Source organism: Pantherophis guttatus, chromosome 1 (genome assembly GCF_059756535.1).
Source record: "Pantherophis guttatus breed Tessera chromosome 1, ASM5975653v1, whole genome shotgun sequence".
Classification (NCBI taxonomy): Eukaryota; Metazoa; Chordata; class Lepidosauria; order Squamata; family Colubridae; genus Pantherophis; species Pantherophis guttatus.
The window spans coordinates 37,722,805-37,745,119 of record NC_142063.1 but is presented as its reverse complement, the minus strand read 5'-3'; the positions used below and the strand labels follow the sequence as shown (position 1 = coordinate 37,745,119).

The following is a 22,315-nucleotide window of genomic DNA, read 5'->3' as shown; positions in this document are numbered from 1 at the left end:
TGCATGAAATAGTTTTTTGTCACCAAGGATGATGTATTAATGCCAAAATATCAAACTTGGGAATATAGTTTCTTGTTTAAGCGTGGCCCATAAGTATAATTTTGAAGGACCTCAAAATAGTCTCTATAATATTATTTCAGAATTCAAATGAAATTCAGTTTAATCTAAATTTCAATTTTTAAGAAAGTCAATTAAAACCAGATGCCAACTAATTTTGGCTCTTCGTTTGACAATTATTTTAGTTTGAATTTAACCTAGTATTAGATTGTAGCCTTGGGTTTTATTGCAAATCTAACACCTTTATTGTATACCTGACCTACATCTTTCATTTGTGGATTCCCTTGTGAGCACTAAATGTATCTGGCTATTAACACTCGGCCTGGGTGTCTGAATAAACATTGGATGCATAATTCAATCTTGGCATATTTTTCTCTTTTATATATTTTTCTCAAGGGGACTCTAGCTGCAGAATGTACTGAAGCAATCATTAATCTATCACGATTTCATGTATCCCATCATGGAGCATTGAAAAGATTCTCTAGAGCTATTTTTTTCCTATTTGTTATTTCCGTGTTACAACATATCATGATAGCTAAAATATGCATAATATTCCCTATTCATCAAAAATATGAAGATGTCTTTTTATAAACCATTGAATATTTCAAGGCTGTTTGGTCATAGAGAACCATCTTAAACCGGAGTATCAGAAATACATCAATAGTATCTCAGAATTGCAAGACACTCTGGTACTAGCTGTCAATCAGTTTATATAAAGATCATGCAAATTAAATTGTGCTATCAAACCAGAGTGATTTGCTGTGGCCTTTGGTTTATGCTGCATTTCAGTTTTACTTTGTTGCTGTTATAAACCCATATTTTGTGCTTGCTATATTTTAAAATAGAATACATCTTGCAAATCCTCTTGTGGGCAGATGTTAAGTTATGTTTGCAGAATGAACTGAGAGTCAGGCTTGATTACGCTAGTAATGCATGCTATATCTTTTATTTATTTAGTTATTCCGTTAAATAGATTTTCATCTTTTTGCTAAACGTATCCAAGGTGGTTTTACAATTTAAAATGATGGTATGTAACTTCATGGTTATAAGTTAAAAGATCAAGGAAAAGGAAAATGAGTTTATTGTTCTGTTCAAACATAATTGCATGCTGAGGAATGATCACTGTTGCTTATGCATCAAAACAAGCATCATCTGTATGCTAGAAAAAAAAATATTTGTAGTCCTATGGGTGGAGGATGGGGTGGGAAATGGGGAATAATCAAGGGTTGCAGAACATAATTTGAAATGAAGATTAAACCTAAAGAAAGGCAATTTTGCCTAGGGACCACATTTTGTGTTTTCTCTCCCTCAACACCTCTTTAGCCTTTGAGGCAGAGATGGTATTCAGCAGGTTCTGGTCAGTTCTGAAGAACCGGTAGCGGAAATTCTGAGTAGTTCGGAGAACTGGTAGTAAAAATTCTGACTGGCCCCGCCCCCATCTATTCTCTGCTTCCCAAGTCCCAGCTGATCAGGAGGAAATTGGGATTTTGCAGTAACCTTCCCCTGGATTGAAGAGGGAATGGAGATTTTACAGTATCCTTCTCCTGGAGTGGGGTGGGAATGGAGATTTTACAGTATCCTTCCCCTGCCATGCCCACCAAGCCACACCCCCAATTTTTGAAACTCACCACTGCTTTGAGGGATTCAAGAGGATATGGCTGCTGATGTATGGGCTGTGAGGTGGTTATCCTTCAGATTTTTTTCACATCTCAAATTTGGCCATTCAGTTTTCATCTTTACAAAGTATATCAGAATAATATATCAATAATGCTTTAATATAACTGACTTTCAGAATGCTGATTTTGAAAGAAGGCAAGGCTATGGCATATTTAAATTTAAATGTATGTTTTGTATGGATTAATGTGAGTTTTATGTGAGTTGAAATGGTGTGAACACATCGTAAATGGACTTGATCTGGAACTAGATGGATCTCTCCATTGCTTGCAATCCTATTTTGGTGCATGGAAATAATTTTTTTTTCAAAAGTAATGCTGCTACTGTAATGCATTTTCTTTTTTTATGAGATAATGAAATTAGGAAAAAAATTTATAACCCTACCCAAAACCATGCTACCAAAATTCAAACTGGTTGTTATGGCAGCCTTGGACTTGATTGTAGACCACAATGCTCTTCCTCTTTTATCCCTCCCCTCGGCCCCCTCAAACTTTCCATCCTTCTTTTGATTTTTACGCATAGTTAGAGGGGGGCTTCTTGCCAGCTTCAGTCCAACTAATTTGATTTTGCCAAAAGTTTTTGCTTTGTCTCTTGTTAGGGTACAAATTAACGTAACTTTTGTATAAATGTTAGCAGCAGCAAAAGCCCATCTGGCCCTGCAAATGATAATTTGAAATTCTTTCAGCATTTTATTACTTGAGGTTCTGGCAGACTTTAATTTGATTCTTCTAGGCTTCTGCCAAAGTTTTTAAAAAAATTTTTAGAATAGAACTGAAACTCTTTTAGAGAGAAAAATTACACAAATATCTTGCCATTTCATTTTTAATCTATTTCTATTATTGCTGACATTTAAATTTAATTATAGAGTAAAATTGCTTGATTTGTTAATCAAATGAATATCTATTTTATAACAATATCAATTGTCTTTCTATATAATAATGCTAACTTTTTTCTTGGTCTTGTTTTGTTCAGAGCTGCCCAGAAACTTAACCTGTCCTCAAAGAAAAAGAAGCATCATTCACCTTTGCTGCACTCCCATGGTGTCTCTATCTATGCCACAAATTTTAGTGGCATCCTACAGATGTATCCTCCTCCAGCACCACCATGCCTTTTAAGAGCTGTATCAAAAGTCAAAGACAACCCAGGAATTGGAAAGGTATTTAAATCTCTGTTTCCTAGTTGCTTCCTCAGTAATAATGAAGAATTGGATAGCCAAATGTATTCTGACTGGAATGAATCGAATCTAATTCAGAAAAACTGCTTGTTCCCATTGACAAGAATGTAATGCAGCTTTTTGCTAAGCTGCATCTGAAAGCTGCTACAAAGAAAGCTACCTGAAAGAAGAACTTTTGGAGAGATCCTGGTACATTGATAATAGTAAATCTGTTAGGATTATACTAAAACTATGGGAAATCTTTCTCAAATATGGATGCTGCCTATTTCATATTCATATATAAAATATGTGGAAGTTATTTGGCTATCGTTATCTGTGCAGAATTCTTCTGCACAGCCCTGAAGATTAACGTCTCCCCACCTTTACCCTTATCTGGTGTCCTCTATGGATACAATATGAGCAGAGATATATTGAAATTTTGCTGCAGTTACCAAGGTAGGCCTTAATAGAGGATTTAAGTTATGTCCATTCAGATTCTTTCCTTGTTTTCCTCTAGCGGTGCTCTATATGTCTCTTGATCCTTTTCAGCTCTTTCAGTTCTTCTATAAACAATGAGGAGTGCTGGGACCAATGGACCAAGAGAGGTCCCAGGCTCGATTTTACTGAAGGCCTTGGACACCTCCCAAATAGTCAGGGCCTCAGCAGGTCTGTGCAGCAGAGCTCCAGGTATAACTTTGGAATCCCACCAAATCCATCAGTTGTTGGGGGCAGACCAGTTCAGTAGGTGCTACCTCCCTTCAGAGGGAGATAAGAGAACCTCAAAATCACCAGGTGTGATCTAACCATGACAAAGACACAGAGGTAGCTCCCCCCTCAGATCACATTGCCATTGCTCTGACAAGAAAACCATGTCTGATTTGTGGCTACTGTTGCATGAATGACTTAGGATAGGCCCATGGTTGCCATGGCAGCCCTGAACTCCTAAACTGCCTCCAAGGCCCATCCAGGGAAAGCAAATTGATGATAAATAAAGGCATTTTCATTGGGTCTTCTGTCTGCTCATTGATGTTCATGTATGTGTCCTGCTAGTGTTATGCCTGTCTGCTCTACATAGGGCTGTTACAGTCCTTACACTGTATGTTGTAGATGACTCCTGTTTTTTCTTCTTGAGCTACTAGGTCTTTGATTTACCTAAAATGGATTGGAGGGCTTTAATTGGTTGTTTCTGAGATGCTTTTGATGTATGGCAGTGTTATCTTTTTCATAGTTTGCATTGGTTGTACTATAGTGCATTGTGTGATCAGGCAATTTTTGATAAAATTGTGTGGAAGATGTTTTATTTTGCTGGAAGATGTTGTATAGGTGTTTCCTTTTTCTGGGGTTCTTTCTGTTTCCTTTTTCTGGGGTTCTTACATAGCTGCTGTTGTGGGAGGTTGGTAATGGATCATTTGGTTTGCATGGGAAGTCTTACAGTAGTCTTGTTTCTAATTTGCCACAATTTCCTCTGCTGATGAAAATATCCTGTGTGTTATTTTCTTTTTCCCTTATGAACTTTACCCTTTTTGAGAAGAGAATGTTTTCTGTAGTTGTTCTTTTTTATTATGACAAAGGTGTCTTCTACATACGGGATCCATACTTTCAGTTGCATGTTTTGGGATGCTAAATGTTTGGAGTGCTTTAATGCAGTGTCCAGAAACTATAAAACTTCCTTGGATATAATTAGAATCAACCAAAACAAGATGTTACCTTATTGTGTAACAAAATGTCTGTAGGAAAACAACCAAACTATGTAGCACCAAGGATTCCATATTTTAATCTTGAGCAACATATATTTTTTTCTATTAGAAAATAGATATACCTGCACAACATAGAGTTTGATGTGAAAATAGCACCACAAGATTATTAACGTTTTGTAGTTGAAATTCTGGAACATTTAATGCAGTTTGTTAAACTTTGGAAACGGGAGGGAGGAAGATGTATCTATCTACATCTATTATCTATCTGTGTTTCTGCCCACAACTATCTATTTATCTATCTATCTATCTATCTATCTATCTATCTATCTATCTATCTATCTATCTATCTATCTATCTCACTGTTCAAGAGAACTCTGAATGGCTAAGATAATGCAGAAGGAAAGGAAGGGAGGAACAAGGGAAGGAGGAAAGGAAGGAGGGGGAAGGAAGAAAGGGAGGAAAGGAGGGTAAAAAAGAATGGAAGGAAGAAGGAAGAAAGGAAGGGGAGGGTAGAAGAAGAGGGAGGATGGAAGTAAGTAAGGAGCAATGGGAAAGGAAATAGATAATGACAGACTGACAGGGAGGCAGGGAAGAAAGGGAAAAAGAAGGAGGGAGGGAGGAAAGAAGATTGATTCTGATGCTCCCTTCCAGCTTCCCTCAAAGAAACTCAATGGGGAAGTTGGCAGGATGTTAGAAGTCACTTCCTTAGGTAAGGAAATATCTCTGAAGCAATAACCCAACATGGCACATGTTATCTAGTTTAATATAATTATAACCCACCTACTATCTAGAGGATTTTACAATGAATTACAGTCCATAAAAACAAAGTAAAATAATACAACCAAGTAAAACAAAACATTTGTTAAAAATACAATATAAAACATACTGTAACAAATAATATTAACAAGGAGGGACAAAGGGCTTGGGCAGCTTGTGGTCACTAAATCTAAAATATGAGAGTAAAAAGTTAGGTCTTCATCAGATAATAGCAGTCCCGGGCCTCTGTTGGATTGTACAATTTGTGGACAAAATTTGTTTGGAACAGAGATAGCCAGTTTGCTATATCTAGTTAGTGGTTGGGCTCAGAACTTTGGAAGGTCAGTAGCAAGATGTTGATCAGGTTTGCTGTAGATGCTTTTCCACAATTCCCAGTGAGTTTTCCTCTGTGCATTTCCTAATTCTTGCACTAAGGAAACTAGCTGGGGCAACTAAGTATGTATGCATGACTTCTAGCACAACCACAACTGTACCCCTTCTTTGCTGCCATAAAAATTCTGACAACAGATTATTTTTGACTACTTAAGCACACGTGTGGAAGATGATCTGGGGAGATGCATTGATTTGGATGTGGTGTGGAAACATATGTTTTTATGTAGCAAATTAGCACCCCCCCAATTAGACTTGTCATTCTTTGGAGTTTTTCTCTTGAGAAATAAGCAGCTTTGAAAAAAAAAAACCTAATAAAAAAGCACAAGAACTAAAGAAACATATTATAACTTGCATGGATTTTTCCCCAGTGTAGGTATTTCTAAATTACCTTGTCAAATAAAAGATTGCTCTGTGAGTGAGCAAGAGAAAAGGTTAGTGCTTTAAACTTAAAAAATGTGAGCGTTTTGGGAGACCTCAAAAATAAGTTGCATTAACATTTAAATTCGGTTATGGTAGAATTTATTCTCAAAATTATAGAACTAGAAAGGGTTTCATTAACAACAGCTAGATTTGTCACCAGTTTTTATATTCTCCTTTTCCCTCTCAGTAGTTTGAGGTCATTTTAGGCCTCTTTAGAGAGTTGACAAATATTAAAAATATGCAAGGCAAGAATTATTTCCGCTCAATGTAGTTGGAATATTTTCAATAAATTTTTACATGACACCACAGGGATTGGGGTGTATGTGTTTCAAAAAATCAGGATGGCAGCCACGACCACACAATTGAAGCCCTGTTCCTTTTTAAAGCATGACACACTTGATGCATGCAAAAAAAGCAGTTTTAAACATATGGTTGCAGCTACCAACTTGACTTTTTTTTTTTTGTGACTCTCGTGGATGTCCCTCCATGACACAATGTGCTATGAAGATGTCATTATGAAGCACCCCTATGATTTCCTTGGTAGATTTTATTAAAATTTATAGAGAATGGGATCCTATAGTCCGTCTAAGCCAGTGTTTCTCAATCTCAGCAACTTGAAGATGGATGGACTTCAACTCCCAGAATTCCCCAGACAAATGGATTCATAATTGCGTACCTTTCGTTGTGCCCTAAAAACATTATTATTCCAACAAGTAGGGCTGGCCTAAATAATAATAATATTTTACTATTTTAATGGGTTGTTTTATTAGAGTTTTCGGCCAATTTATTTAACTGTTTTAAATTGCTTTTAATTTTTATATTGTCATGGTTTTATTTCTGGCTGTACACCACCCTGAGTCCTTCAGGAGAAGGGCGGTATAGAAATTTAATAAAAATAAAATAAATAAAATAATTAATTGGCCAACCACACTCAATGGATAGTCTTTAATGGAATTGTGGGGCACCCCAAGATTCCATCTTAGGCCCAGTATTCTCAATATCTTCATAAAAGACTTAGATGATGGTATAGAAGGGAAACTTGTCAAACTTGCAGATGATACCAAGCTGGCAGGAACAGCCAACACTCCAGAAGACAGGCTCAAGGTCCAGAAGGATCTTGACAGATTTGAACACTGAGCCTAGCTAACAAAATGAAATTGAATGTTGAGAAAAATAAGGTTTTACACTTAGACAGGAAACACCAAATGCACAGGTGTAGAATATGTGGTACCTGGCTCAATAGCAGTAACTGTGAGGGGGATCTAGGAGTCTTAGTTGACAACCACTTAAATATGAGCCAGCAATGTGCTGCAGCTGTCAAAAAAGTCAGCACAGTCCTAGGCTGCTTTACAGAGGGATGGAATCAGGATCACGTGAAGTGTTAATACTGCTTTATAATTCCTTGGTAAAACCAAATTTGGAATATTGTATCCAGATGTTGAGACTCTAGAAAGAATGAAGAGAAGAGCAACAAAGATGATTAGGGGACTGGAGGATAAAATATATGAAGAATGGTTGCAGAATTTGGGCACATCTAATTTTATGAAAAGAAGGAGTAGGGGTGACATGATAGCAGTGTTCCAATATTTGAGGGGCTGCCACAAAGAAGAGGGGGTCAATCTGTTTTCCAAAGCATCTGAAGGTAGGACAAGAAGCAATGGATGGAAAGTAATCAAGGAGAGAACCAACCTAGAATTAAAGAGAAATTTCCTGGCAGTTAGAACAATCAATCAGTGGAATGGCTTGCCTTCAAAAGTTGTGAGTGTGCCATCACTGGAGGTTTTTAAAGAAGAGATTGGGCACCCATTCACCTGAAATGTTACAGGGTGTCCACCTTGAGCAAGGGTTTGGACTAGAAGACTTCCAAGATCCCTTCCAACACTGTCATTCCGTTATTCTGTTACTTAGCTGTGTTTTATTTAAGTTTGATTTATTGCCTAAACTATTGTTGGTTGGTTCATACAACATGTAACCTTACTGCTGTACATGAATCAGATCTACATTTGTATTTGACTTTGAAATAAAGTGATGTGATAATGATTTGAAGACAATGCAGCTGTCTCATGGCAATTGATGCCACAAATATCTGGACGTGGACACGTTTAGAGCAATTTCTCGTGATATATTTTATGTCCTTTTATATCAATCATTAATGCCAACAAACTGAGGGCTGAACTCACTCTAGTAATAAGCCTGTCTATAGCCCATTAACCAAGTTTAAGAAATTGGCAGCCTTATATCTCTTTTAAAACTTAATATACACTGAAAAATGCATATAGTCCTGTTGATAAAATATTATGTGGCAAGTTACTTAGAAGTGCCAGTCGTTGTAGCTCAGTTCTGTTAAAAGGCAATGATCTAGTGCAGTAAAATAAAAAAATGGAATAATTTCTTTGTGCAGTCTCATTGAGCACTATTAAATTTAATGTCAAACTAGTAAGGAAGATGTTCAAAAGCCATTGCAACCAAAAGAAGTTAGATTATGCTCAGTTTCTGACATTAATGTGCTATTTAAGATAATTTATCAGATTCTGGTATTTAAAAAAAGACATCCTTTTTACAACAAGGGGTGCTCTGCATTCTAGTTTTACTTTCTTTTCCCTCTTTCTGGAATTGTAGATAACTTTTTTCAATGCAAAATGTTATTTTTCTTTGAACTCTATTCAGGATTCTATTTGTAATTTAGTGTCACTTACCAAACTAACAAGAGATGCTAGTTTTATTCCGAAAGTTCTTTCAATTTTTAAAACAACAGAATAACAGAATTAATAGAATAACAGAGTTGGAAGGGACCTTGGAGGTCTTCTAGTCCAACCCCCTGCTCAAGCAGGAAATCTTATAACATTTCAGGCAAATGGTTTTCCCATCTCTTCTTAAAAACCTCCAGTGTCGGAGCATTCACAACTTCTGGAGGCAAGTCATTCTACTGATTAATTATTCTAATTGTTAGGAAATATTTCCTTATTTCTAGGTTGGTCCTCTCCTTGACTAGTTTCCATCTATTGTTTCTTGTCCTGTCTTCAGGTGCTTTGGAGAAATTCTCTCTCTCCCTCCCTCTCCCTCTCCCCCCTCTGTCTCCCTCCCTCCCTCCCCCTCCCTTCCTCTCTCTCTCCATGGGGAAAGGAAAAAATATCCATGACTTAATATATTGATTGAGAAATCATATATTTACTTGTCTTTCATTTTTTAAATGACATTTTTAAAAATCTTTTCTTCTCGTCAGCCATAACTGAACACAGTTTACTAACCCTATATAGACTTTTTCTTCAACTGCTTTTGTGTCCTCATCAGTTCTTCTTATGACAATTATTGGATGGATAACAAATAGCTATTTAATTCTGTCATCTTTATTGCTACTCATTTCCTAATAACTTCAATGCAATTTCCAGTATAAATCATTTCAGATCATGCCAGGATCTAATCTGGCCATCACCCTCCTCCCCTCCATTTTAAAGCCTGAAGGCATTTTGTAAAATTAGAATAATAGTAATTCCATTATAGGATTGAAAGTTGGATGAAATGAAGTTTATCATGATAATATAAAGTAATAATAAAATAATAAACCAAACTGCTTTTTGTTTACTGCATTGTATCAATGATTAATGCACACAAAACACATTGTCTCTCTAGTGAATGCCTTTAATGGATGAATCAAAAGGTGGAAAGTTGCACAGGAACACACACTGTATTTCATTCTATAACTGCTTTAAAAAAAAGTGTTTCATGCCAGCCTTTGGGGAAAAGAGAATCAATTGTCACTTAATGCAGGCTATACTCTGAAAAGAATAACATGATAATACTTCTTTTAGGTTGTCCCAAGAGAGTTTGATAAAGTAGTTGTTCTCTTAGTATAACAATTTTTGCATATAAAAGTGCCATATGAAGAAACAGTGCAGCATATGGAGGATATCTAGAAACCCAAACTGCAAGTTATATACTTGTCAGTCAATGGTAGGAATGTGGGTGATTTCAGATAGGAACATCTTAAAGTGCAGAAGGAGAAGCAGAATGGGGTTTTTAGACCCTTTAAAATTTTCATATAAGGAAAAATAAGGGAAGGAAAGCAACTGGGTTGAGGGTTGAATTGTGGAGTCCTCTCTGAACTTGCTTGCTTGAAGATGTTTCACTACCTAACTAGGTAATATCACAAGGGAGGTGTGGCGTTTGTTCCCTGTTTATACAGTAACTTGCCTTGCCAATTTTTTTGTGGGTATGGTTTTCTCCTTCAAAAGAGACAATAAAAAACTAAGAAGGAAACAAAAAGACCAGGACACATCCTCTGCAGCCAACAATCAGCTAAGTAAGATTTAACACCAGGTAAACAACCAAGCAGAAAACAATAACCAAACAGACTTCAAAGCTGTGTCTACTGGATAAATGGCAGCCAGTTTCAAAAATAATGATTTTGTGTCATAGTCCAGGATTTTATTTTCAAACCTGTATACAAATCACTATATATAACAGAAATTTAGTTTCTTGCCATATGTTCTTGATATCAGGAATATAATCTAAGAGGGAAACATGGTTTTATTCTTGTTACTATTCAGTCATTAAGACTGGAAACCTTTGCAAATCTACTACAAATCACCCAAAGATCTAATAGTAGTGCTGCCATTCACCTTTCTTGCTTCAGAGAAATCATACAATATCCAATTTCAGCCTAGGAGATTATGGCCCACATTTATTCGTTTGCTTATTGATGGGTCAGCACTGTTAAAGAGTTTATCTACTCATATTATCAGGTATGATAAAAGATAAATAAAATCAGCCCTAAATCCATTGCAAGTTAAAACTCAAAATTATATCCAAAATACTAGAACCATATTTGGCTCCAACTAGATCTCTGCTAAGAGCAATTCAATTCATTCAAACAAATGTTTAGCTAAATAAACCAGCCTTTAGGACTATTCTTAAAGTGATGAGAAGTTTTAACAAAGTTTAAAAGAGGCTTTAAAAAAAGCTCCAATTCCTGATCTTAAAGTGCAGATAATTGATACAGGTAATCCAGTAATTCATTCCCAAACCATTTAAGGATTGAAAAGTAATATTTTCAATTTTATTGAAATACAGAATATTCAATTTGTTTGTTATTTCCAGTTCATGTTGGAAATAACAACATAGTCTCAGTCTCCAGTCTGGAACCCTGGAATGGATAGGGCAAACAAATTGAGTCTTATCAAGAACATATTCTGGTAGGAAAATGTATAACCCATAATGGAGGGATACAGCTGATCTTAGAGGCTTTTGCTATTCCTTAAGGGCATTGCTTAGAAGTCTTCACTGGATGCCAGGTTATAGCAGTCAGTTTTTCAAAGCTAGGTCAAGGTCAGATGTGGTTGTACTTCACTGGCGACCACCAAGATTCCCATGAATGTAGATTATATTAGACAATCTCTCCCCCCCAAATCTTGAAAGGATATAATGTTAAGTAATGTCCATATTCTCAACAGTTTTCCTAGGCTGAAGTCCATTTCCCTGCTACCCCTGTCTGGAAAGCCTGATATAACCTCAAAGGAATAGAATATAGAATCACAGGACTGGAAGGAACCTCAGAGGTAACAGTAACAGAGTTAGAAGAGACCTTGGAGGTCATCTAGTCCAACCCCCTGCTCACACAGGAGACCTATACTAGGGATTCGAACTGCCAACCTTTCTGATTGACAAGCTCAGCATCTTAGCCACTGAACCATCTAGAGAGCTGCCTTCTAGCCCAACCCCCTACTCAAGACAGGAATCTTCTACCATCCCAGTTAAATGGTTGTCCAATCTATTTTCGAAAACCTCCAGTGATGGAGCACCTAGAACCCCAGACTATTGATTTATTGATTAATTGCTCCTTCCTTCTATTTGTGTTTCTCTTTGACAAACTTCCACCCTTACTTCTTGTCCTGCCCTCTGGTTCCCTAGAGAATAAGTCAATCCTCTCTTCTTTGTGACAGTCTCTCAAGTACTGGAAGACAGTTATCATGCCCCCCCCCCGATCCTTTTCTTCAATAGTAGTATATGAATGTTTAAGAGAGTATTGGTCTGATTTGTTTTCATTTTAGCATCAGCTTAACATGCCCTTAAAATGATAGGAATAGAAGCATTTCAAAGTGTGTGTGTTGTTTCTGTAATCTTGTTAGAGTTTGCAGCAATCCAACCAGCACACAAGTAAATAATTCAGCAGGATTCATGTATAAAAGAAACTTCTTTATATACAATAATGTAAAACATGATGCATGTATACAATACCCATGCAGCAGAAGCCAGAACTCAGAATCCAGAAGTACAGAATCTATTTAAACATAAACACAGAAGCAATAATGCAAGGCAAACCAATTCTCTTATACATAATAGTCAAGCTAAGCCACGCCCAGGCTCCAAACTGTCTGAGTCACCAAACAGTCCCTATTGGCTGACTTGTTGCCACATCTATTCCAATTCATGACCAATTATACACTGACAAATCTTCTATCTCCCAACTATTTTTATTTATTTTTAAAGGGCAGTTTTGTACTGTCGTAAGATTTCCTTCACTAATCCTGCTGAAATGTATAAATCTGAGGAGTTCAGCAGTTTAATGCGAACCTACCATGTTTAATTACCGAAGCAGTTAATTAGCAAGATAGTTTTGTGATTTGCATAATACGGACAGCCTCATGAATAAAGACAAGCATCCATTCTTATGAGGATGCTTAGAGGGGTTGCCATGCATGCATTTGTTTTAGGATAATTTGCAGGAATTATAATTTGTTTGTAGAAGAACCCTTACAGCTTGATTTCTAAACACACTGATTATGATCATGCAGTTAACATAACCAACAACTTGAAATATAAGTCTGTCATATTGTTCTCTACCTTGTAACAAAACAGAAGAAAACTATATTAAAGTCATTTAAAAAGACATAGAACCCACCAGATTAGGAGGAGGTAAACCCTATACTCTCCCATCCTTTAACGGTCACTGTGAGGTTTTACCAACTGAAGGCATCTATTTTAGGAAGACCTCCAACATTTACAAACATGTGTAAGTTTTTTTCCTTGAGAACTCAAGCTCAGTTTATCAGAGTTTGAGCTTTCTTGGAAATGAAACTTACATTCAAATATCTGGATACTCCTCATTGTATATACTGATGCTGTTCTCAGCATGTGTTTGGGAGGTCTCTGTCATCATGATAAATTCAGTGCATTTTTGGAAGACCTTCTTAGGGCTTTTTGTTTGCTATGGGCTACATAAATTCTCCTTTATTGAAAATTGCTGTTTTGGTACCATGAGGACTATAGAACCCAAATCTAAAGACCAATTCAATAAAGCAACCCTTGTTTGTTTTACACTTTATCCATGGAGAATCAAGGCAGATAATATTCATCTTCTGAGATGACCTATGTCTTCCTGATGTAACTGTTAATATCTTTATTAATTCTGGCGTTAAAGTTTCCAGTCAGTAAAGTATCTGCATTTGACAGCAATTGGCATCTCTTTTCAAAAAAGTTTGCAGAGAGGACCAAATCTTAAACTGCAAGTTTAGATTCTTGCCAACAGAGAAATAAATATCAATACAAAGAGTTGGCCCAAAGGCCAACTACCATATTTGCTGGACGTGATTGTTACCAGATCAATCCCTTGTTTGTATAGTTCCCTTTATGACAACTGAAATAAAAGTTGATATTACTGACTTGCTCTTTTATGCAAATCTAATTTCAGTGGTGCAAGCGTATGTGAGGAAAGATCTAAAAAAAGGGGAGGAGGGAAATATCCTACTACCATATCTCCTGTAGGAAAATAGTCTCCACTTTTTCCAAATATTGTTTAAAGGGGGTATATACAAGCTTGTTCTGACTCTCTGGTTTCAAGGGATGTCTTTAATATATCCAGGGGCCCTGGGAGACCATCAGTCGGCAGTTTTCAGAGTCTTATGCTTCTGGCAGATTTTAGGAAGGTGTACAAAACTGTAGGGGATTTAAGGTAGGGCATCACAAGTCTTGCTTTCATGAATGAAATCTATTTTATCTGTTCTATTCATTTTCTGAAATTCAGGGCTCCCCTTAGTCTTTCTCAGAGCCCTGGTGGCACAGTGGTTAAAAGTGTAACATTGCAGGCAAACTTTGCCCACAGCCTGGAGTTTGATCCTAACTGGCTCAAGATTGACTCAGCCTTCTATCCTTCCAAAGTCAGTAAATTAAGAACCCAGATTGTTGGTGGCAACATGCAAAGACATTGTAAACTGCCCAGAGTGCTATATAATGCTACAAGGCAGGATATGCAGTAAGTGTAAATGCTATTGCTATTCCTCAATCAGAGAGGTGGTGGGAGTATGGTGAATTTGTTCATAGTCAGATCCATCTCTGTTGTTACTGCATAGTCATCTAGTTTCAGTGTGATATTCCTCATTGGGGGTAGGGGTTGCCGATATTGCAATGGATTGATTTGCTAGAACAACCTGCCATAAGATTTTATAGTGTATATGAAACATAGCTTCTCACCTTCTAAAGCAATAATTTTAAAGAAGTAAGCTCTCAACAGCAGCTCCTCCTTTATGATCCTTTCACTTAAATGCTGTTTAACCATTATGGAATAAAAGATGGATGAGAAAATAGATATTTATACCTGTATATTTTTTTTTCTTGAAATCTCCTAAGCTTGGTCAGATGTTATAGTGGCAGAGGTAAGTTCAAGGCACAGGTGGGTTTCAGCAGGTTCTGACCAGTTCTGGAGAACTGGTAGCGGAAATTTTGAGTAGTTTGGAGAACCGATAATAAAAATTCTGACTGGACCCACCCCTATCTATTCTCTGCCTCCCAAGTCCCACTTTATAGGGAAGAAATGGGGATTTTGCAGTAACCTTCCCCTGGAATGGGGATGGAATGGAAATTTTACAGTATCTTTCCCCTGCCACCAAGCCATGCCACTCCTATCAAGCCACACCCACAGAACTGGTAGTAAAAATTTTTGAAACCCACCACTGGTTCAAAGAAGATATTGTTAATTTCTAGTAAATAGAAGAATTTTTTAATATTCAAATTGTGTGTGCTTACACATTTAGTGTGAAATGATCCATATGAGGAACTTTATATCTTTATCTGCATGAGTAGATCAACTTTGTACAAGAGGTATACAAATTCTAAGGTTTTTAAGACATATCTCTGCATTTTTGTACCAAATCCACAGTGCTTTTCTCTTAAAATGAGGTCATCCATTGCCACTGCAATGGAGAAATACAAAACTAACTTTATTATAATTAAGATTTATTAATTATAAATAATTAACTAAAAAAAAAAAAGAATACATCTCAGGTCTGGTGTATTCATACTTTGAAATTTGTGTAGCTTTCAGTGTGCACAAACGAGATTGCATATCTGTGGGAGAAATATTGGCTTGCAATGAATTATGTAAATTAGTGTCTTATACATCTTCCTTTTTCTTCCTTGAAATTTCTAGTTTTGTGCCACTGGTTTGGCATCTATAACTTTTATTTTCTTTGCTCCACATAAGTGCACGGCAATAACCTTATGTACTCTAGTCTGAGGTTTTTCTTTTTTGCTGTTGGTGATTGGGTAGGTTGTGACCTTCAGGGAAGCACCTTCAACCCTAAAGCAATGAATGGTGAATAGTGATTGAAGGATTTTCATCAGTATCTAGTTATTGGCCTGTGGGGTTTAAAAAAACTGTTTTTTCCTTTGAGATCTCCCTTTGATCTCCAGCCTTCTCCTCCTCCTCCTCCTTTCAGGGTTACCTACTTTAAAAACTCCATCTGATGATGGCCTCACATCTCCCTCCAGATGTGGGGTAGGGAATTAAAACAGAGAGAGATGCCAGGTATTTGATCCACAAATACATGGAGCATGCTATTTTGGGGAAATTTTCTTTCTTCTTTTCTGGTCCTTGTTTGAGATACAACAGAGAACTGATAGGATTTGGAGAGAAGAATATGTCTTAATCTTTGGGTTGTAATATGACCATGATAACATAAATACAGGGGAAATTGTTCCTCTGATATCTGAAGCAGATATCCTCTACAATATCCTCTGATATTGTAAAAAATATTTTACAATATTTAATATTGTTAATCTGTTTGCTGTAGAGCCATTAACTGTATTGAACATCAGACTCAATCACTTTCTGTTTCCGTCTTGGTCTCTTCCTTTCTCACATATAGGTGTACATAGACAGGCATACAAAAATAGGGAATTATACTTGATATTATATATTTATGCAAAAGTATACATTCCCCAGCCCATAATGTTTGAATGGAAGAGATTTACTATCATTTCTATTTGCATTCATGTTTAAGAGCAGCAGGGTGGAAAGTATTTTCACATCAATTTCTTGTACTGATAGTTTCTTAAAAGGAGGGGGTAGAGAGGCTTGCAAATTGTCCTTCCAAACTCCAGATTTTAGATATGAACAGTTAGAATTATGATAAAACAATGTTCTTTCTCGCTGTATAATCAGAGGAATTGGCATAGTCTACTTATTTCTGTGGGAAATTCCTGTCAGGTCCTGATTCAAATTTTGCAGTCAGGATATAGTTCTTGTTTTCTTTCCATTTCTGACTTTTGCTCTTTTGGATACTGTAATTTTTCAAGCCTGCCAATATGTCTCAAAAACATTTAATTGGGTTGGAAAAGTCTTTTCTTGTTTCCTAGATAAACCATGGGACATAAATGCTATGAGTCTGACATTCTTCATGTAGCATAACTGAAGACCATGGCTGATTGAGACAATTTGTTAGATTCTAGTTGCTGAGAAAGTCAGTTTTGGTTCACCGTTTTTAATAATCTCAGTTGAATTGGAAGATCAGTTTGTTCTGCTGTTGACATCTAACATTCTCCTAAGGTCAGTCAGGGTAAAATCATGATGACTGAAGTGAGCATTGTTGTAGCACTGATAAATGCCAGCTATCAAATATAAACAGGGAATATGCATAGCTACAGTTCCTTATACTTCAGTGCATTTTTTGAATTGATATCCTCTTTGTATATTTATTTACAGAAAATGTTACTTACTTGGCCCCTTGGCAACATTCTCAAGGTCGAAGGAACCTCTCTAACAAACTGGTAGTAGCTTCATGCAGCTTTTATTGGAAAGTAGTCTCGAATGTGTCACCTACAATACTTACTTTCGCTTTGAAGCAATTGCTTATTTTATTTTAAGGTTCAGTTATTTTCTAGGACTGTCGTGTCATATTCATATCACATTTAGATGGTGGGAGAGATGGAACAGGGAAATAAACCTAAATGCTAAAAAAAAGAGAGAGAGAGTGACTTTCCAAAGCTAACATGTTTGATGAATATTGTATTCCTGGTAGTGAAGTGTTTTTAGCCAAAAATATTTCAGTAGATAATTAACCGTGATGTTTTCCATAAAAATAATGTTCCGATCTGCACATTGGGAAATATTTCATAGGACAGGTAAATATATAATATATTTAGAGATGGCAAAGCACTCTGAAGTGGTGCTTTTTTTTTTTTTAGAAATCTGTTTCTATCTTTAACAAGTTTTAGTTAATCCAGCATATTTTTGGCTAGAATATATAGTATGCAGTATTTGTGCATAAATATATTCTTTTTATCAGAAGTATAAATAAAGTAAAATAGTAAGTTGGAACAGAGAGAGGGTTTCTCTTTCTGACTGAGAGAAATGACTCACCTAAAGTCTGTCATTCAGCTCTGTAATTGAATAGAGGTTGAATCTGAGTTTTTCTCACCCAAATCCTATATATTAAACATTACATAATGCTGGCATTGCAGTGCAATTAATATTTATTGATATACTGCCTTGAACATGGAGGTCACATTTAGCTCTTATGATACATTATCTCTGGTAGAACTATCTTTCATGAATTTGTCTTTTCCCTCTTTACATTCATTGAAGACAGCAACTGTCATTACATACTTATAATAGCAAATTCCTCTGTAAGTTTTAGACTAAGTAAAACACGACTGCATAAGGCTACCTCCTTTTGGCTTTTTTATTTCTCCTTTGTACATTATTGTACAATATTCTGAGTATGATGTGTGGAAGCTCACTGCGTAGTAAGCACCTACATGGATGCAAGCAGTAGAATATGTAAAGATTTTGTGGGAAAACTGTGTTTCAAATTATATGACCAATCATATTTTTTCCCCGGCCGGCTAATTAGTTCAAGTTTAAGATGCAGGCTATAACTCAGGGGAATAAGACATGCTGTGCATATGAAAGGTCAAAATCAGAAAGAACTCAGAAAGATTCTTGTATGAAATCCTCTGTCAGCTAATATATAGAGTTCAGTAGATAGCTAGATGGACACATGGTCTCATTCAGAGCTGTATAGGCACTGTAAAGCAAGGATTTGAGGTATAGCGTCCTGAGTCTCTGGAGAAAGGCGGCATATAAATTGAAATAATAATAATAATAATAATAATAATAATAATAATAATAATAATAATAATAGTATGGTTCATTGACATTGCAATACCTGGTGATGCACGGATTGAAGATAAGCAGCAAAAAAAATCACAAAGTACCGGGACTTGCAAATTGAAGTTGAGCGACTGTGGAAAAAGAAATCGTGTGTTGTCCCGATTGTAATTGGAGCCCTTGGAGCAATACCCAAAGGGCTACCCCGCTATTTAGAAATTCTAAATTTGCCGGACTTGAACATTTTGACTCTACAAAAAACCACCTTACTCGGAACAGCTTACATCCTCCGACGATACCTTAACAGTTCCTAGGTCCTTGGTTAGGACTCAAGCTGCTGAGCTATTAACCAGCCTCAAAGGCTGTGAATCTCACTAAAGATTAACCAATAATAATAATGTTATTATTTACTTGTAATTGGACTAAAATCTATATTTTTTAAAATGATTTTTAGGTGAAGGTGATGGTGAGAATTTGCCCATCACAAGGAACACCCAACACATCGGAATCTATGTCATTTCTGAAGGTAGATTCACGAAAAAAGCAGATCACACTTTATGATCCATCTACAAGTGGCTGTAATGCAAGTCACCGAAGAGGAGCTGTGGCTGTCCCAAAGATGTTTGCTTTCGATGCAGTGTTCCCCCAGGATGCATCCCAGGTACCAAAACTGAGCATATAAAGCTGATAATTTGAGTTGCTGCCATGGCATTTAATTCTGGCGAGAGAGTTCTTTTACAGTATTTTTTTCCCTTTGAATTAGTTGGTTTAATTACTGGGAAGGCATGCTAATTAATAGTCAGTTTGCAAGGCCTCACGCTGTTTTAATTTAGCCCAGATGTGAAATTAAGAAGCAATATCTGTAGAGGTAATTCTGTTCAGTGATTATATTCCTACTATCTTTCTTGTGTGGTTTAAAGCAACATATACATACAACTTGTGACTTCCATAGTATCCCTTTTTAGTCTGGTTGTAGCATAGCATTTATAGGTTTGGGCTTATCTGTATCATTATGAGAGATCATCAAATATTTTGTTGATTGTGGAAGGATGGAATAAAATGGATAGTGTAGTTTTTCCGAAGTATGTTGACTTCAGTTTCCATAATCCCTAGCCCAGGGCTGTCAAACTCGCAGCCCATGGGCCAGATGCGTCACGTGCTGGCCATGCCCATGCCTGGTTTAGCAAAGGGGGGGGGGAAGTCCCGATACATCACATGATGCCGCCATGACGACGCAAGTTTGACAGCCCTGCCCTAGCCCATAGGAACTGGAAAAATCTGGAATGCTGCAATGGTTTTCATATTGTTTTTGAGAAAACATAGACACATGTCTCTTTGAGAAAATATGTTATGGCCAACTGTCCTCCCTAAAAAATGGCTGCCTATCATTGCCAACTTTTGAGATGAGGTATGACTATAGAACAATGGCCCATATTTAAAACAGACTCTCCCTGCAGTCTTATGCATATGCATTGGAAGAATTATACTGCATACCCATACCAAAAAAAAGGCCTTAGAAGATGTCCTGGGACCCTTCATTAGAAGGATTTTCTAATGGTTTTTGTAGAATTTTTGCAATAAACAAGTTAGTGTCCCATTGGAGACAATTAGAAGATTGAAAATAACCTGTTCTTGAAAGTAGAACTGACAGTGGGTTTGTTGCTTGCTCTATCAACATAGTCCAATTCATGGAAATTAAAACAAAGAAGGAACAGAATTAGGAAGACTGTTCTCCTTCAACCACTGTGGATCCCCTCTTCTCCCCTCCCCCTTACCCCCAATTCTGATGGCATGGTCAATGGAAGGGACCTGGAGCATACCTTCTGTGTTAGTTCTGGTGGGTTAAGCAGAAACAATGGGAGAAGTCTGCATTAACATCATATACTAACCTTGATTTTCGGTGGCTTGGCATCTTGCATAATCCTAGACTGCTTGATTAGAATATAGTACAGTATATTGTGGAAATTCAGAAAATAAGTTAGTTCAGTAATACAATTAAGTCTGGTATGTAAATGTAGCTTGTCAGTTTATTTGGTTAGATGAAATATTCCAGTAGCATGTTATATTTCTAACATAGGGTAAGGTGTCAGTGGGTTTTATGGCTCCCTTTTCTTTCTGCTGTAGCATGAATTTCTCTTGCATTTTTCAAGTAGCCATGATTTTGGTTAAGAATTAGAGCTGCCTATGATTTGAGTGTAAGGGACGCAGTGGCTCAGTGGCTTAGATGTTGAGCTTTTTGATTGAAAGGTTGGCAGTTCAGCGTTCTGAATCCCTAGTGCTGCGTAACGGGGTGAGCTCCCGTTACTTGTCCCAGCTTCTGCCAACCTAGCAGTTTGAAAACACGTAAAAAATGCAAGTAGAAAAATAGGGACCACCTTTGGTGGGAAGGTAACAACGTTCTGTGCACTTTTGGCATTTAGTCATGCCGGCCACATGACCACGGAAATGCCTTCGGACAGCACTGGCTCTTTGGCTTTGAAACGGAGATGAGTACTGCCCCCTAGAGTCGGGAACGACTAGCACATATGTGCGAGGGGAACCTTTACCTTTACCTTTATGATTTGAGTGTGATATAAAATTAACAAATCTGTGGTACTTGTTCAAAATTTGAAATGTGGGCTTACTGCTAATTTGCACATTGTCTTTATGAGTCGAGATAGTTGACATTTATCACAATATTTATCTGAAATGAGGAGCTAAAGTTAGTTTATGTGGCAACTTGGTTAACCTTAAATTTACAGTATATTAGTGATGTAGTGATGTAACCGTTGGCTATAATTATGGTTGTCAGGAGAAAAATGGCAATGAAGCATAGGTTTAGCTCAGGAGCTGGTGTTTGTCTGACGAGAATCAGGCCAAATACATATGGTATAGCAGACGGTTGCTGTCCTGAATGGCTCCCTGGCCAGTAAAGAAAACATAAAGCTGGCAGGAGATGACACATGAATCTGAAACTCAACAGGAGTAACAGAACATGTGTGCGTAATTTAGATTTCCTGTATGGTTCCATTCCATTTGATAAAAATAAATCTGTTTTCTCCCCATTGAACAACAGTTCTCTTCCTTTTCGCAGCACACAGATGAGACTTAAAAGCATGCCCTTTGTGTCTGTGTGCATTTCAGGAGATGGGGTTGTCATCGTTAAGATTAAAACAGAAAAGTTACAAAATTTTTCATTTGGGGTGAAATGAAATTCATTTGTTTGAGGGTGCTTCCTTCTCCTAAGCATCCTTGGCAGTGCATAGTCTTTGCTATAGTGGTGAATATCTGTAGCTCAGGTGTAGGATGAAGGTAAAGGTTTGTTCTCCGGGCTTGTGGGTTGGTTTCTGAACGTTTCGCTACCAGGCTAGGTAACATCTTCAGCTGAGTTTATGGGATGTCAGTGTCAGTGTTCTTTTTATAAGGGCTTAGGAGTGGGTGTGTCCAGTGAGGGTCTTATGACAGGTCTGACACTGACATCCCCTAAACTCCACTGAAGATGTTACCTAGCCTGGTAAAGAAACGTTCAGCAACCGAATCCACAAGCTCGGAGAACGAACCTTTACCCTCAGTACATAGTCTGCTAGTATTAAAAAAAAGATGGATGATGAGATATTATATTAATTCTATGTTTGCTGGTTAGCATTTCCTTTGTAACTGAGTTCATGGAATTGACACGCCATGGCACCCTCTTTAGTGGAATAGGAAATCGTTTTGGGTTTATGTAATAGATTTAATTAGAAAAAATGGAATGTAGAGACTAGAATAGTGTGACTAATGCTGTGAAATGTGCAACTACATTTT

General features: G+C 37.0%; 1 protein-coding gene across 7 annotated transcripts in view; it reads left to right on the top strand.

The window, feature by feature from the left end:
- KIF26A (kinesin family member 26A) overlaps positions 1 to 22,315 on the top strand; it is a 161,899-nt gene that overhangs the window by 116,210 nt on the left and 23,374 nt on the right. For all 7 annotated transcript variants that reach the window (XM_034418563.3, XM_087871868.1, XM_087871866.1 and 4 more), the window contains 2 exons: positions 2,704 to 2,887; positions 18,987 to 19,193. In XM_034418563.3, the coding sequence (XP_034274454.2) occupies positions 2,704 to 2,887; positions 18,987 to 19,193 (391 nt within the window). The remainder of the gene's footprint in view (positions 1 to 2,703; positions 2,888 to 18,986; positions 19,194 to 22,315) is intronic.